General features: G+C 42.1%; 1 protein-coding gene across 5 annotated transcripts in view; it reads right to left on the bottom strand.

Moving 5' to 3' along the window:
- Window positions 1-14,896, bottom strand: part of LOC108175626 (uncharacterized) — a 123,476-nt gene that overhangs the window by 65,621 nt on the left and 42,959 nt on the right. For 2 of the 5 annotated variants that reach the window (XM_089313304.1, XM_089313303.1), the window contains one exon: window positions 3,648-3,892. The exons of the other annotated variants lie outside the window; for them this stretch is intronic. Coding sequence is in view for 1 of the 2 variants with exons in the window: in XM_089313303.1 (XP_089169429.1) it covers window positions 3,854-3,892 (39 nt within the window). In the remaining variant the exon portion in view is untranslated. The remainder of the gene's footprint in view (window positions 1-3,647; window positions 3,893-14,896) is intronic. 5 annotated transcript variants of the gene reach the window in all.

Raw genomic sequence — 14,896 nt, forward strand, 5'->3', positions numbered from 1 at the left:
CTCTCCCTGTCCTGGATCAGCCACAGGAAACCATTTTCAGGTTAGTTAGGAGCCAGTTGTTTGGTCTTCCAAGGAGGGAAGCCAGTGGCAGCAGGTGAGAAATCACTGGGAGCTTTATGTGGCTCAGTGGCGCCCTCTGCTGATAATTGGGTCGCTGCTTCCTTAACACAGTCTGGTTAGGTCACTCATTCACTGGCTCAACCACACACTCCAGAGTGCTTGCCTGTGCCAGGAACTTGCCCCGTGGGCAAGGCATGGGGTAAAGGCTGCAGGGGAAACTTCTTGGAGAAAGGACCTTGCTCCCTCGAAGGAATAAGGGCAACCTTGACAATGACTTCAAAGAGGGTACTCAGGGGAGAGGAGGGGTCTTAGGAACAGGGCAGGCAGAGCCCTGCTCTCAAGGGCAGTGTGTCTGATTATGCCAGCTACCCCTGATGCACACCAGGGAGTCACCTGAGTGACCATCATCTCTGCCACTCCAGTTCTGCCAACTAGGTCTGACTAGGTCTGACCACATCATGGTCCAAGTCTGTCTGCAGAAACCATGTTGCTTAGGTCAAGATGTCTCCAGGAATTCTCACTCCCTGGCTCATCCCTTTCCTGCGCTCCAACTGGATCATCAGAAACTGAAAACAGGGGCCAGCACTTGTGGCGTAGCAGGTAAAGCCAGCCATCTGCAGTGCTGGCATCTCATATGGGCGCCGGTTCACGTCCCAGCTGCTCCACTTCCCATCCAGCTCTCTGCTGTGGCCTGGAAAAGCAGTAGAAGATGGCCCAAGTCCTTGGGCACCTGCACCCATATAGGAGACCCAAAGAAGCTCCTGGCTCCTGTCTCCTGGCTTCTGACTGGCACAGCACCGGCCATTGTGGCGATCTGGGGAGTGATCCAGTGGATGGAAGACCTCTCTCCCTCTCTCCCTCCTTCTTTCCCTCCTCTCCTTCTCTCTCTCTCTCTCTCCTTCTCTCTCTGTGTCTCTCTCCCCGCCTCTCTGTAACTCTGCCTTTCAAATAAATAAATAAATCTTTATTTAAAAAAAAAAAGACACTGAAAACAATAAGAGGGAACTGAGGAAAACACCTGGCCTGTGGTACTGAGAAACTTGGCTCAGAGGGGAGCCCGGGAGCCTCGTCTTGCAAGCTAGGGGACACCTCGCCCTTTCTTTCCCTCATGCACTATGGAGACTATGACCAATTCGTTTGGTTTGGAGCAGTTCCGTCTCCTGGGAGAACCACTGACTACACTGCTCTGTACTAATAACTGCTGGATTCTCATGTTATGACTTCAACGGAAGATTTTCCTGAAACATGTCAAAATTTTGTGTTTAAATGTGTATAGTTTAAATGCATCTGATTCATCTCAAAGAGAATTTTCACCATAACCCAGGAACTCTACAGCAGGCTAATAAGTGACACACACTGTAAATCCCTGAGCAGCCAGGCTGGCACGTGAGACCCTGCAGGCAGGAACTGTCAGCACCCTCCTGTGCATGGCAGGGCCCACCTCAGGCTCAGGCGCCTCGAGGTGAGTCTGGAAGGAGCCTTGCATTGCGTTTCTCCCTGCAAACCTCCACCAGCTGGGACCAAGACAGACATCCAGAGACTAAGGAGCCATCAGAAAGGAGGCTAGACAGGATCCACTGGAGACAGCGCAGGTCTGCGGTGACCTGGCTTCTTGCCTCCCGTAGCAGACTTAGACCGACCATCGTCCCTCTAGAATGTTCCCTTGTCCTCAGAACAGCAAAAGGCCATGGCATCCTCTACCATGGGGCTTCTAAGTACCAGGGCAGCTGTGCACCCACCCTTCGCAGCAAGTCTCATTCAACAGAGTGCACACCAGGAACTCCATCCCTGAACTGGTGACAGAAGGTAAGACACAGGGAAAAGACCCTCATCGTAATGATGTTGAACTCATCATCTATATATTACTTATATATAAAGTGCTTTAATATATAATACTCTATATGTTAGTGTACATCCTATACATTATATAGTATACAAAACCACTTCAAAAGTTCTTGAGAAAATGAAATTAAAAGATAATTTTGTTCAAAAAATTCAAATTAATGCCTAGTTTTCATAGCATACATTTTCCAAGAGGTTTTTGAAGAACATGTATCTAAACAGACACACAGTATTTATCTGTATTAACCTATGTTATATCATGTATATTATAGGATATGGTGCAAAGTGTATTATACCACATCTGTATTAATTATAGAGTACATTTTACAGCACATGTCATGCATTATATACGTTTTCCAAGCTGAAGAAACTTGCCTGGCCAGTGTACAATGCATTGCTGGTGACTCAGGATCACAGTGTGAAGACCTGTACAATGACTTGGAAATGCACATGTATGCATAACATGATTTATGTTACACGGTATATCATATGTGCTGTATGTAGTGTGTAGGACCTGTTGTTATATAGTATACACAACATGATTTATACTTTACATTTAATGTTTTATAGACTATATGTCACATAGTTAAATATCTTAGAACTAATAAGTTATATATTATATAATTATATATTATGTTAGAGTATATGATAATGAGGATAAATTACAGTTAAAATAATACATTAGTAACATAATTTTTACCTGAATATTAAGGAATTCTTGCTGTGCATGCTTTTCTTTAAATGTTTTTTTCTGAATTATGCAACTCACACCCAACAAATATTAATGGTGCAGTCTGCTTCTTCCTAGCAAATTTCCCTGCGAATCTTTTAAAATTTATATAGAATTTGTTCCTGGGCAAAGTTTCAGCAAGGCAAGCAGATGCTGACATTTCCTTTAGCAAAACAGAAATTCAGATGAACTGGGGGAGGTTTTGAGACTGGATCTCTTGCAGATGCCTGGCAAAAAATAACGGATTTCTAAAATTTTTTAAACTTTATTTCAGAAAAGTTTCAAATTTACAAACTCAAAACTGTGAGGTAGTATTACAAGAAATTCCCATATACTGATCACCATCCAGCATCAGCATCTCATCTCAGTATATTTGTCACAATTAATGAACCACATCCAGAGTAACGTATTTTTCTTTTAATTTTTGAGATAACTTATTTTTTTTAATTTATTTGACAGGTAGAGTTACAGTCAGTGAGAGAGAGAGACAGAAAGGTCTTCCTTCCACTGGTTCACCCTGCAAATGGCTGCTACGGCCAGGTGCCTCCTCCTGGTCTCCCATGCAGGTGCAGGGCCCAAGCATTTGGGCCATCCTCCACTGCCCTCCCGGGCCACGGCAGAGAGCTGGACTGGAAGAGGAGAAACCAGGACCAGAACTCGGTGCCCATATGAGATGCCAGCACCGCAGGCGGAGGATTAACCCAGTGAGCCACGGCGCCGGCCTGAGATAACCTATTTGTAATATATATTATAGTCAGCTCCCACTCAGATAAACAGTGACACAGCACCAGCGTAGCCAATGTGCAGTTTCTCAACCTTCATACTTTGCACTTTCTAGTCAGGGCAAGTGACACAATTTATAGCTGTCTCACGAGACAAACTGTTGGTTTTGTTACACTGGAGAAACTTGGTGGGCCAGAGAGAAACCTGCACAACACCTTGCAACTAAACTCCAAATCTGTGTTTTCCATCCTTCATGCACGGAAACCAACACCGCCCGTCACCACGCTGTCACCTTTATCTTGCTCTGAAATGCTGTTTCCAGTGTCCAGTTGTTTTCAAGTGACCTCATCCTTTCGGCAAACTGTTCCTGCAGCACTTGCCACGTGTGGGGCCTTGCGCTGTGTGCTGGGTACAAAGCAGCGCCCAGTGGAATGCGGCAGGGCTGGAGAGCTGGCAGGGTTACAGCAGGATTTCGATGCTGGGAGCCAGAGAACGTTGCTATGTCTCATCTGAGGGGCTCTCAGAGAAGCCACGGTTCTGGAGTGAGGAAGAGGTAAGTGTTACAAACATCTGATCTGATGAGATCGCAAAGCGCAGACTGAAGACAACGGAAACTTGAGTCTGGGCCTTGACAGGAAGGGCTGGAGAAGCAGACCTGACCACGACTGACCTCACCACTGCCCGGGGTGAGGGCCTGGGGAAGCAGACGCCAGGACAGGTCTCACTCACAGTGTGGCTGCAGAGCCCCGCTGAGCAGGCACTCACTGTGTGCAGGGAAGAAAGCGATGCTCTCGTGTGCACGTCAGGTGGGACAAGGAGGAGGACAAAACGAGGCGCTGCCGTTGACCCCGTTCAGTGAAAATGCCCAGAACGCACCGGGCAGCCGCAGCCTCCATCGTTCCTTCTGATAAACAAGCGATGATTTCAGGCTAGACAGTTGGCTCTCTTCACCCTCTCCTCCTCAACACCCTGTACCCTGGGGCTGGCCGAGCAGTGAGAGACTGAGCTTTCCTCAACGTCAGAAATGTGCACTCAGTGACTTGTGAAAACATTTTCTGTTATGTTTTCCCTAGCATTAACTGGCATGATCCTATAAGGTAAAATGAGCTTTGTGAAAACTCATCCTAAATGTATCCTTAATTTAAATTTTAAGAGATGACAAAGGGCCAGCATTACAGGGCAGTTAAACCTCTACCAGCAATGCTGGCATTCCATACAGCTGCCTGTTCCAGTCCCAGCTGCTTGGCTTCCAATTCGGCACCCTGCTAATGCACCTGAGGAAGCAGCAGAAGATGGTCTAAGTATGTGGGCTCCTACCTTCCACATGGGAGACCCGGATGAAGCTCCTGGCTCCCAGTCTCAGCTTGGCCCAGCCTCTGCACAGCTGCCATTTGGGGGATGAACTCATGGATGGAAGATTTTTCTTTCTAATGAATAAATCTTTTTTTAAAATAATATAAAATATGGGCCAGTGCTGTGGCGAGGTGGGTAAAATCACCACCTCCAGTGCCAGCATCTCATATGGGTGCCGGTTTCAGTTCCAGCTACTCCACTTCTGATCCAGCTCCCTGCTGTGGCCTGGGAAAGCAGCAGCAGATGGCCCAAGTCCTTGGGCCCCTGCAACCACATGGGAGACCTGGAAGAAGCTCCTGGCTTCAGATCGGCCCAGCATCGGCCATTGTAGTCATCTGGGGAGTGAACCAACAGATGGTAGACCTTTCTCTCTCTCTGCCTCTACTTCTCTGTAACTCTGCCTTTCAATTAAGTAACAAATCTTTATAGAGATGGAGAGAAGGATGTTATTATTAAGTTAGCACTTTTAGAATATATATTCTATGCTCAAAATAATATGAATAGTAAAAATATTATCATAATTAAAATATAGCATGTGTGGAAAATAAATTCTTCAACAATTTTTATCTTGGCATTCCTAATCATGTAATTCCACAGTTTCAGGATTAAAGAGTTGATACACACACACTGTAATGGAAACTCACCCAGTCTCTACCCAAGACTGCTGCTCTAATTACTTCATCTCTTTATTCATTTGCTTATTGGGAAAAAATTTGGGGAGAACATCCTAGACACCAAACTATGACTCTAAAGTTAGGGAAAAGGTTAGAAACCCAGGGAGAGTAGAGCTAGGGCTGAAATGAATGTGAGAATGGCAGGAAGCACAGAGCTGTCCAGGCACTGAGATCAGAGAGAGGTTGTCCAACAGTGCTAACATCACACCCTCGGTGCTCTACACAGCCAGGTCACTCAGCCTCTCCCCAGTGGACACAGCACTCTGACAAAGGCAGGCTGGCTGTCAAGAAGGCCTCAGGACAGAAGGGTGCTCCAGGAAGGTGTACTCAGTGTTTGCAATCCTGAGTGCGCATCTGTGTGGTGTCTGTGGGGTGTGTGCAGATAGGTTATGGCAGGGGATTTGCACCAGTGTGATGCATACATGCACATAGTATGTATATGACATAGTGAATTACTGACTATGAGTATACACATAGAGTTCTGTGCTTGTAGGTGGATTTGCATATGTGTTGATATGATGTGAACATGTGCATAAGTATTTGTGTGAGTATGGACACATGCTTTAGTCTGTGGCGATATGGGAGTATATGAAGGTGTGCGTGTGCAGGCACATGTGTGCAGACGTGTGTGTGCAAGTATACATATGTGGAATGGGTTCATGCATCAATGTGCATACTTGCATCAGTAGGTTGGATTGTGTATGAGCATGGATATCAGTATGATGGTGTTATGTGGTGAGCATTCACGTGTGTGTATGTGTGAGTGCATGTGTGAGTGTAAATGTGGGGTGAGTGTGAACACCCATGTGCAGACGGAATGGAAAACAGGCAGCTCCCTGCCCATTTGCCTTGGCCCCAGCATTTAGTTGTGTCTGGCTCTGTGTAGGATTTAATTAATTTTCTTGGAATAATGATCTTCTCAAAGGAAGGGGAGATGTCAAAAACACAATCACAAGAATCAGGATCACCATGAATGGACACTGAGGTCTGGTTTTCCAAACAAGTGCACCCGAGGGCCTCAGCACCAGCTTTGGAGAGTGAGGTGAGACCGGACTGCAGCAGCCCAAGTCACCGGTGCTAAACTGTGGGAAGAGCCTGGCCTGAGCTGGGCTTGGAGCCCTGTAAGATACAGTGCACCTGCCAACCTAGAAGAAAGAAGAGGGGACATGTTTCTCTCTTCCCAACCACCCGGCACCAATGTCCTGTAACTACCCAAGAGAGGGCAGGTGCCATTTTAGATACACATACCAGCTGTGCCAGCTCATGCCCACACACCCAGCAACCAGCTGAAAAAAGACACCTGAGTTTGGACGGGAGACTGCCAGGGGGCTGGGTGCTCATGACCATGGGAGCCTTGTGTGCTGGGGCTGTGAAAACACTGTGGCTGCGTGGGAGGACACGGGGTATGGCTGAGTCTACGGGCAGTCACTGTGGATGGCTCCACACGCTAGGGGCTCCCTGATTCCCTGGTGAGGGTCACTGCTGTGGGATCTGTGCTCACACAGAAGACTACAGATACTTGGTGTGGTTCTTGAGGCAGTGCAGATTAATATTGTACCCACTGGGGCTAGCATCCAGGCATTAGCATCCTTGGAGGAGAGAAAGTGAGCATAAGACTATGCCAACAGAACTGATTAAACCAAAAAAAAGAGAGAAGCTACTGCTGTGGTGTAGCAGGTAAAGCCACTGCCTTCAATGCTAGTATCCCATATGGGCACCAGTTCGAGTCTCAGCTGCTCCACTTCAGGTCCAGCTCTCTGTTATGGCCTGGGAAAGCAGTACAAGATGGCCCAAGTCCCTGAGCCCCTGCGTCTTCATGGGAGACCTGGAAGAAACTTCTACTTCCTGGCTTCGGATTGGCCCAGCTCCAGCTGTTGCAGCCATTTGGGGAGTGAACCAGTAGACAGAAGACCTCTCTCTCTCTCTTTCTTTCTCTCTCTCTCTCTGCCTCTCTGTAATTATGCCTTTCAAATACATAAATAAATCCTGAGAGAGAGAAAGTATTTAACACACCCCACTTGGGTGTCACCTTGGGCACTGTCTTGCCCTGGAGCACAGAGTGGGGCTCCCTGGCCACACCCAGCACATGCTTCTGGGTATTCACTGAAAGAGCAGACACTCCACTAAGCAGGGAGGCATAGTCCAAAGATAAAAGTCATCACAGGGAAAAATAAAGCAAAAACAAGTATCTCCACAAATGCCTAAAAATAAACATAGCAATTCAAGAAACAAGAATAAGGAAGACAACATGACACCACTAAAGAATCACAACAACACTTCTATACTAGAATGTGAAGATGAAGAGATTAAAGAAATACCAGAAATAGAATTTAAAAATTAATTATAGGATTACTTAGAAGTAATCAGAAACAAATCCAAGAATTAAAGAAATTCATACATGACATCAATGAAAAATTTTCCTTTGAAACTGAGATTTTAAAGAGAAATCAAAGTGAAATATTGGAAATGAAGAATTCAATAGATCAAATAACAAATGCAGTGGAAAGCCTTAAGAACAGACTCAGTGAAGCATAAGAAAGAATATCCAAGATAGAAGACAAATCTGGAAATTTTAGTATCAGACCAAAGAAAAGAAGAAGAAATTAAAAAACTAAAAACAGTGTTGGAGATTGATGGGAAACTATCAAACAACCCAAAATACGGGTCCTAGGAGTTTCTGAAGGTATAGAAAGAGATAAAGAGGCCATTTTAGTGACATAATTACAGAAAATTTCCCTAATTTGAAAAAAGAAAGGGATGTCAAATACAGGAATCACATAGAACTCCTAATCAGCATGACACGAAAAGATTTTCACCACGACACATAGTAGTAAAACTCTACAGTAAAACATAAAGAAAATATTCTAAAATGTGCACAAGAGAAACACAAGACTACTTTCAGAGGATCTCCAAATAGACTCACAGCAGAATTCTCATCAGAAACCCTGTAGGCCAGGAGAGAATGGCGAGATATATTACAAGACTTAATACTGTACCCTGCAAAGCTCTCATTTATGAATGAAGGTAAAATAAAGACCTTCCATACAAACAGAAATTGAAATAATCTGTCACCACTCATTCAGCCTTGCAAAAGATGCTTAAGAATGTACTGCACACAGAAACACAAAAACAAGGTCATCACCATGAAAGAAGGTAAAGGAAGAAAATCTCCCAGTAAAACTACAAAGGAAATCCAAAGTAAAAGATAGGAATATTTATGGGAAAATGGCAAAGTTGTTACTTATCAACAGTCACTTTGAATGTAAACGGCCTCAATTCTCCAGTTAAAAGATACACACTGGATTAAAAAACAAAGCCCATACCACCTCCTACCCCCTCTCCCATCCCATTCTGGGTGTGAGGGTGGGTATGGGGGGAAGAAACACTATATTCCTTAAGTTGTACCAATGAAATTTGCATTCATTAAATAAATGCTTAAAGAAAAGAAAGTTATTCTCTTACATTTTGAAGGCTACAAGTTCAAGATCAAGACACCAGCATGTTTGGTTTCTGGTGAGGTCTCTCTTGCTGACTTACAGATGGCTATCTTCTTGATAGGTGTTCACATAGCCTTACCACTAGGTATGCTGAGAGAGAAAGGCATAGAGAGAGAGACAGAGATTGACTTGTTCTTCTTTTAAGAACACAGTTCTGTTGGATCAGGTCCACACTCTTATGGCCTTTTTAAACCATAATTATCTCCCTGAAGGCCCTATATCCAAATAGTCACAGCGTGGTTAAGAGTTCTGACATAAACATTTTGGAGGAACACAAATTTGCCCACAACATCAGTTTTCTGATGATTAATTTTGCATGCTACATCCTCCTTTGCCTTTCTATTTTTAATGTTTACTCATTTTTATTTGAAGTCAAGAGTTACAGAGAGAGAGAGAGAGAGAGAGAGAGAGGGAGAGGGAGAGAGAGAGAGAGATCTTCCATTAGCTGGTTCACTCCCCAAATAGCCACAACAGTCAAGGCTACACCAGGTTGAAACCAGGAGCCAGGAGCTTCATCTGGGTCTCCCATGTGTGTGCAGGGGCCCAAACAATTGGGTCATCCTTAGCTGCTTTTTCTAGGTCATCAGCAGAGAGCTGGATCAGAAGTGGAATAGCTCTGGCATGAACCAGACCCACGTGGGAGGCAAGAATTGCAGGCAGCAGCTTTATCCACTCTGCCACAATGCCAGCCCCTGCCTTTCTATTTTTAATCTACCTTTTCTTCATGTTTAAAGTGCAGCTCTTATAAATAAACAGCATTTATGTAGTCTTTCTGTTTCCTTGTGCATAATCTCTTCACTTCAACTGAAGTGTTTTGTACATTTTCACTTAATATAATTCTGGCAAAGTCGGACTAAGTCTATCATATTACTGGATGTTCTCTATTGATCTCACTGTTGTTTCCTTTTCTTCCACACTCCCTCTTGTTAGACTGGATAGTATGTTAGATTTAGAAATGCAAAAATAAAAATTCTTCACCTTTGCTGGTTTATTTTATTGGGGTTATTTTTAGCTTATCACAATCTAAGTTCAAATTATATGACTTCACATATACTGAAAGAAACCTACAACAGTACACTTTCATCTTGTCCATATTTTGTGCTATTATCATATATTTTAATTACACATGTATTTTGAATCCCACAATATATTGTTTTTAGCTTTGCCTAAACTAAAAATTACTTTTTAAGGAAATAATGAAACAAGAAAGAGTACTCTATATTCACCCACATGTTTACCATTTCTGATGTGCTGTGTTACCGCATAAACCCAAGTCTCCTTCTGGTGTCTTTTTTTTCAGGCTGAAGAATTTCCTAAATATTTATTATAATATGAATTTGCTACAGATAACTTTTCTCAATTTTTGTTTGCTAAAATATTATTATCAAAACTTCACTTATAAAGGGTATGTTTCCCATATGTAGAATTCCAAGTTGACAATTTATTTTTCATTCTCAGCACTTTAAAGAATCATTCTATTTTCTTTTTTTAATGAATTGTTTAACTTAAGAAGTCAATAAAATTCTTATCACAGTAGAATAAAAAAATCTATTTGGTGGCTTTAAGAAAGACATCTCACCAACAAAGATGTATGCAGACTGAAAGTGAAAGGATGGAAAAAGATATTCCATACCAACAGAAACCAGAAAAGTGTTGGTGAAGCCATCCTAATATCAGACAAAATAGACTTTAACACAAAAATTGTTAAAAGAGACAAAGAAGGGCACTATGTAATGAATAACGGGTCAATTCAATAGGAAGATGTAACTATTATAAACGTATATGCACCTAATTACAGGGCACCTGGCTATTTAAAAGAATACAAAGGAACCTAAGAAAGGGATCTAAAGGGATCTCAACAAAGGGATCTAAAGGGAGACATAGACTCCAATACAATAGTAATAGAGGACTTCGATGCCCCACTTTCAGCAATGGACAGATCAAACAGACAGACAATCAGCAAGGAAACAACAGAGTTAATCGACACTACAGATCAAAGGACCTAATAGATACCTACAGAACTTTCCATCCTACAGTTGTAGAACACACATTCTTCTCACCTGTGCATGGAACTTTCTCTAGGATTGACCACATGCTAGGCCATAAAGAAAGTCTTGGCAAATTAAAATAAACTGAAATCATACCATGTATCTTCTCAGACCGCAATGCAATGAAGCTGGAAATCAGCAACTCAGGATCTCTAGAACATACAGAAACTGAACAACATACTCCTGAATGAACAGTGGGTCACAAAAGAAATCAAAAAATTTCTGTAAACAAATGAAGATGACAATACAACATATCAAAACTTATGGGATATAGCAAAAGCAATGTTAAGAGGAAAGTTTATAGCAATTGTTGCCAACATTAAGAAATTGGAAAGGTACCAAATAAATGAGCTATAAGTACATTTCAAAGACCTAGAAAAACAACAGCAAGCCAAAACCAAAATTAGTAGGAGAAAAGAAATAATTAAAATTAGACAATAAACAAAATCAAAAACAAAAAAATGCATACAAAAGATCAGCAAAAGAAGAGCTGGATTTTTTTGACAGGCAGAGTGGACAGTGAGAGAGAGAGAGACAGAGGGAAAGGTCTTCCTTTGCCGTTGGTTCACCCTCCAATGGCCGCCGCGGCCGGCACACTGCGGCCGGCGCACCACGCTGATCCGATGGCAGGAGCCAGGTGCTTCTCCTGGTCTCCCATGGGGTGCAGGGCCCAAGTACTTGGGCCATCCTCCACTGCACTCCCTGGCTACAGCAGAAAGCTGGCCTGGAAAAGGGGCAACTGGGACAGAATCCGGTGCCCCTACCAGGACTAGAACCTGGTGTGCCAGCGCCGCAGGTGGAGGATTAGCCTAGTGAGCCGCGGTGCCGGTCAAGAGCTGGATTTAAAAAAAAAAAAAAAAGATACATCACTGGCCCAAAGAGCCAAAAAAGGGTGGGGGAGACCCAAATAAATCAAATGAGAGATGAAAAAGGAAATGTACCAACAAATACCACACGAATAAAAAGAACTATCAAAAATTACTACAAAGAGCTGTATGTCAACAAACTGGGAACCCTAGAAGAAATGGATAAATTCCTAGACACATAAAATGTACCTAAATTGAACCATGAAAACATAGAAAACCTAAAAAGACCCTATCCAAGACAGAAATTGACAGAAACAAAGACCCTCCCAACAAAGAAAAAAGCCGAGGACTGGATGGCTCCACCACTGAATTCTACCAGACATTTAAAGAACTAACTTCAATTCTTCTCAAGCTGTTTAAACAATTGAAAGGGAGGGAATCCTCCCAAACTCCTTCTACGAAGCCAGCATCACCTTAATTCCTAAACCTGAAAAAGATGCAATAGAGAAAGAGAACTACAGACCAATTTCCCTGATGAACATAGACACAAAAATCCTCTACAAAATACTAGCCAATTGAATCCAACAACACATCAGAAAGATGATTTATCCAGACCAAGTGGGATTTATCCCTGGTATATAGGGATAGTTCAATATTTGCAAATCAATGTGATACAACACATTAACAAACTGAAGACCAAAAACCATATGATTATCTCAATAGATACAGAGAAAGTATGTGATAAAGTACAACATTCTTTCATGATGAAAACTTTAAGTGAATTGGATATAAAAGGAACATTCCTCAACACAATCAAGGCAACTGATGAAAAACCCACAGCCAGCTGTCCTATTGAATGGGTAAAAGCTGTAAGCATTTCCACTAAGATCTGGAACCAGACAAGGATGTCCACTCTTACCAATGCTATTCAATATAGTCCTGGAAGTTTTAGCCAGAGCCTAAATTAAACAAGAAAAAAAATCAGAGATACAAATTAGCAAGGAGGAAGTCAAATTATCCCTATTTGCAGATGAGACGATTGTAAATATAGGGGATCCAAAGGACTCCACTAAAAGACTGCTGGAACTCATAAAAGAGTTTGGTAAAATGGCAGGATATAAAATCAACACACAAAAATCAATAGTCTTGGTATACACAGACAATGCCACCACTGAGAAAGCACTTCTAAGATCAATCTCATTCACAATAGCTACCAAAAAAACAAATACCTTGAAATAAATTTACCCAAGGACATCAAAGATTTCTATAATGAAAATTACAAAATATTAAAGAAAAAATAGGATCTGGCACTGTGGCCTAGCGCTAGTAAAGCCACTGCCTTCAGTGTCTACATCCCATATGGGTGCTGGTTCAAGTTCTGGCTGCTCCACTTCTGACCAAGCTCTCTGCTAAGGCCAGGGAAACTAGCAGAATAAGACCCAAGTCCTTGGGCCCCTGCACCCATGTGGGAGACCCAGAAGAAACTTCTGGGTCCTGGCTTCGGATCAGCACAACTCCGGCTGCTGTGGCCATCTGGAGGAATGAACCAATAGATGAAAGATATCTCTCCCTCTCTCTCTTTCTCTCTCTCTCTTTCCATCTCTCCATCTCTCCATCTCTGCCTCTGTATAACTCTGCCTTTCACATAAATAAAACAGATATTTAAAAAAAAGAAAAAATAGAAGACACAAAAATGTAAAAATCTTCCATATTCATGATTTGAAAGAATCAATATCATCAAAATGTCTGTATTTCCAAAAGCAATTTACATATTCAAAGCAATACCAATCAAAATACCAAGCACATTCTTCTCAGATATAGAAAAAATGATGCTGAAATCCATATGGAAACACAGGAGACCCCGAATTTCAAGATATACTACAGGACAGTTATAATCAAAACAGCCTGGTACTGGTACAAAAACAGAAGGATAGATCAATGGAACAGAACAGAAACTCCAGAAATCAACCTATGCATCTACAACCACCTTATCTTTGACAAAGGAGCTCAAATCAATCCCTGGAACAAGGACAGTCTCTTCAACAAATGGTGCTGGGAAAACTGGATTTCCACATGCAGAAGTATGAAGCAAGACCCCTACCTCACACTTTACACAAAAATCTACTCAAAATGGATCAAAGATCTAAATTTATGATCTGATACCATCAAATTATTATAGAACATTGGGAAAACCAGCAAAACATTGGAATAGGCAAAGAGTTCTTGGGAAAGACCCCAGAGGCACAGGCAATCAAAGACAAAATTGACAAATGGCTTTATATCAAATTGAGAAGCTTCCACACTGCAAAAGAAGCATTATAAAGAGGCAACTGACAGGCTGAGAGAAATTATTTGCAAACTATTCAACTGATAAAGGATTAATAAGCAGAAAAAATAAAGAGCTCAAGAAACCCAGCAACAACAAAACAAACCAACCAGTTAAGAAATAGGTTAAAGACTTAAACAGGCATTTTTCAAAATCAGAAATACAAACAGCCAACAGACACATGAAAAAATGCTCAGGATTACTAGCGATCAGGGAAATGCAAATAAAGACCACAATGAGGTTTAAGCTCACCCTCATTACAATGGCTTTCAAACCAATCAACAAACAGGAATCAACAAACAACAAATGCTGGTGAGGATATAGGGAAAAGGGTACCCTAATCTACTGTTGGTGGGAATGTAAACTGGTATATGTGGAAGACAATATGGAGATAACTCAGAAATCTGAATATAAACCTGCCACATGATCTAGCTACCCCACTCCTGGGAATTTACCCAAGGGAAATAAAATCAGCATGAGTTATCAGTACTCCCATGTTTATTGAAGCTCAATTCACAATAGCTAAGAAGTGGAATCAACCCGAATGCCTGTCAACTGAAGACTGGATAAAGAAATTATGGGATATATACACCATGGAATACTACACAGCAGTAAAGAAAATGAAATCCTATCATTTGCAGCAAAATATATGAAACTGGAAAATATCATACTTAGTGAAATAAGCCAGTCTCAAAAGAACAAATATTATATGTTCTACCTGATCTGTGGAAACCAATACAGCCCCTAAAAGGTAATCTACAAAAGTGAAATTGACACTTAAAGAAGCAACTACTTTGAACAGACCTGTCTCAACTGTTGAGGAACAGTTTTTTTTTA

This window comes from Oryctolagus cuniculus, chromosome 14 (assembly GCF_051225735.1).
Source record: "Oryctolagus cuniculus isolate XC-2025 breed Fujian yellow rabbit chromosome 14, ASM5122573v1, whole genome shotgun sequence".
NCBI lineage: Eukaryota > Metazoa > Chordata > Mammalia > Lagomorpha > Leporidae > Oryctolagus > Oryctolagus cuniculus.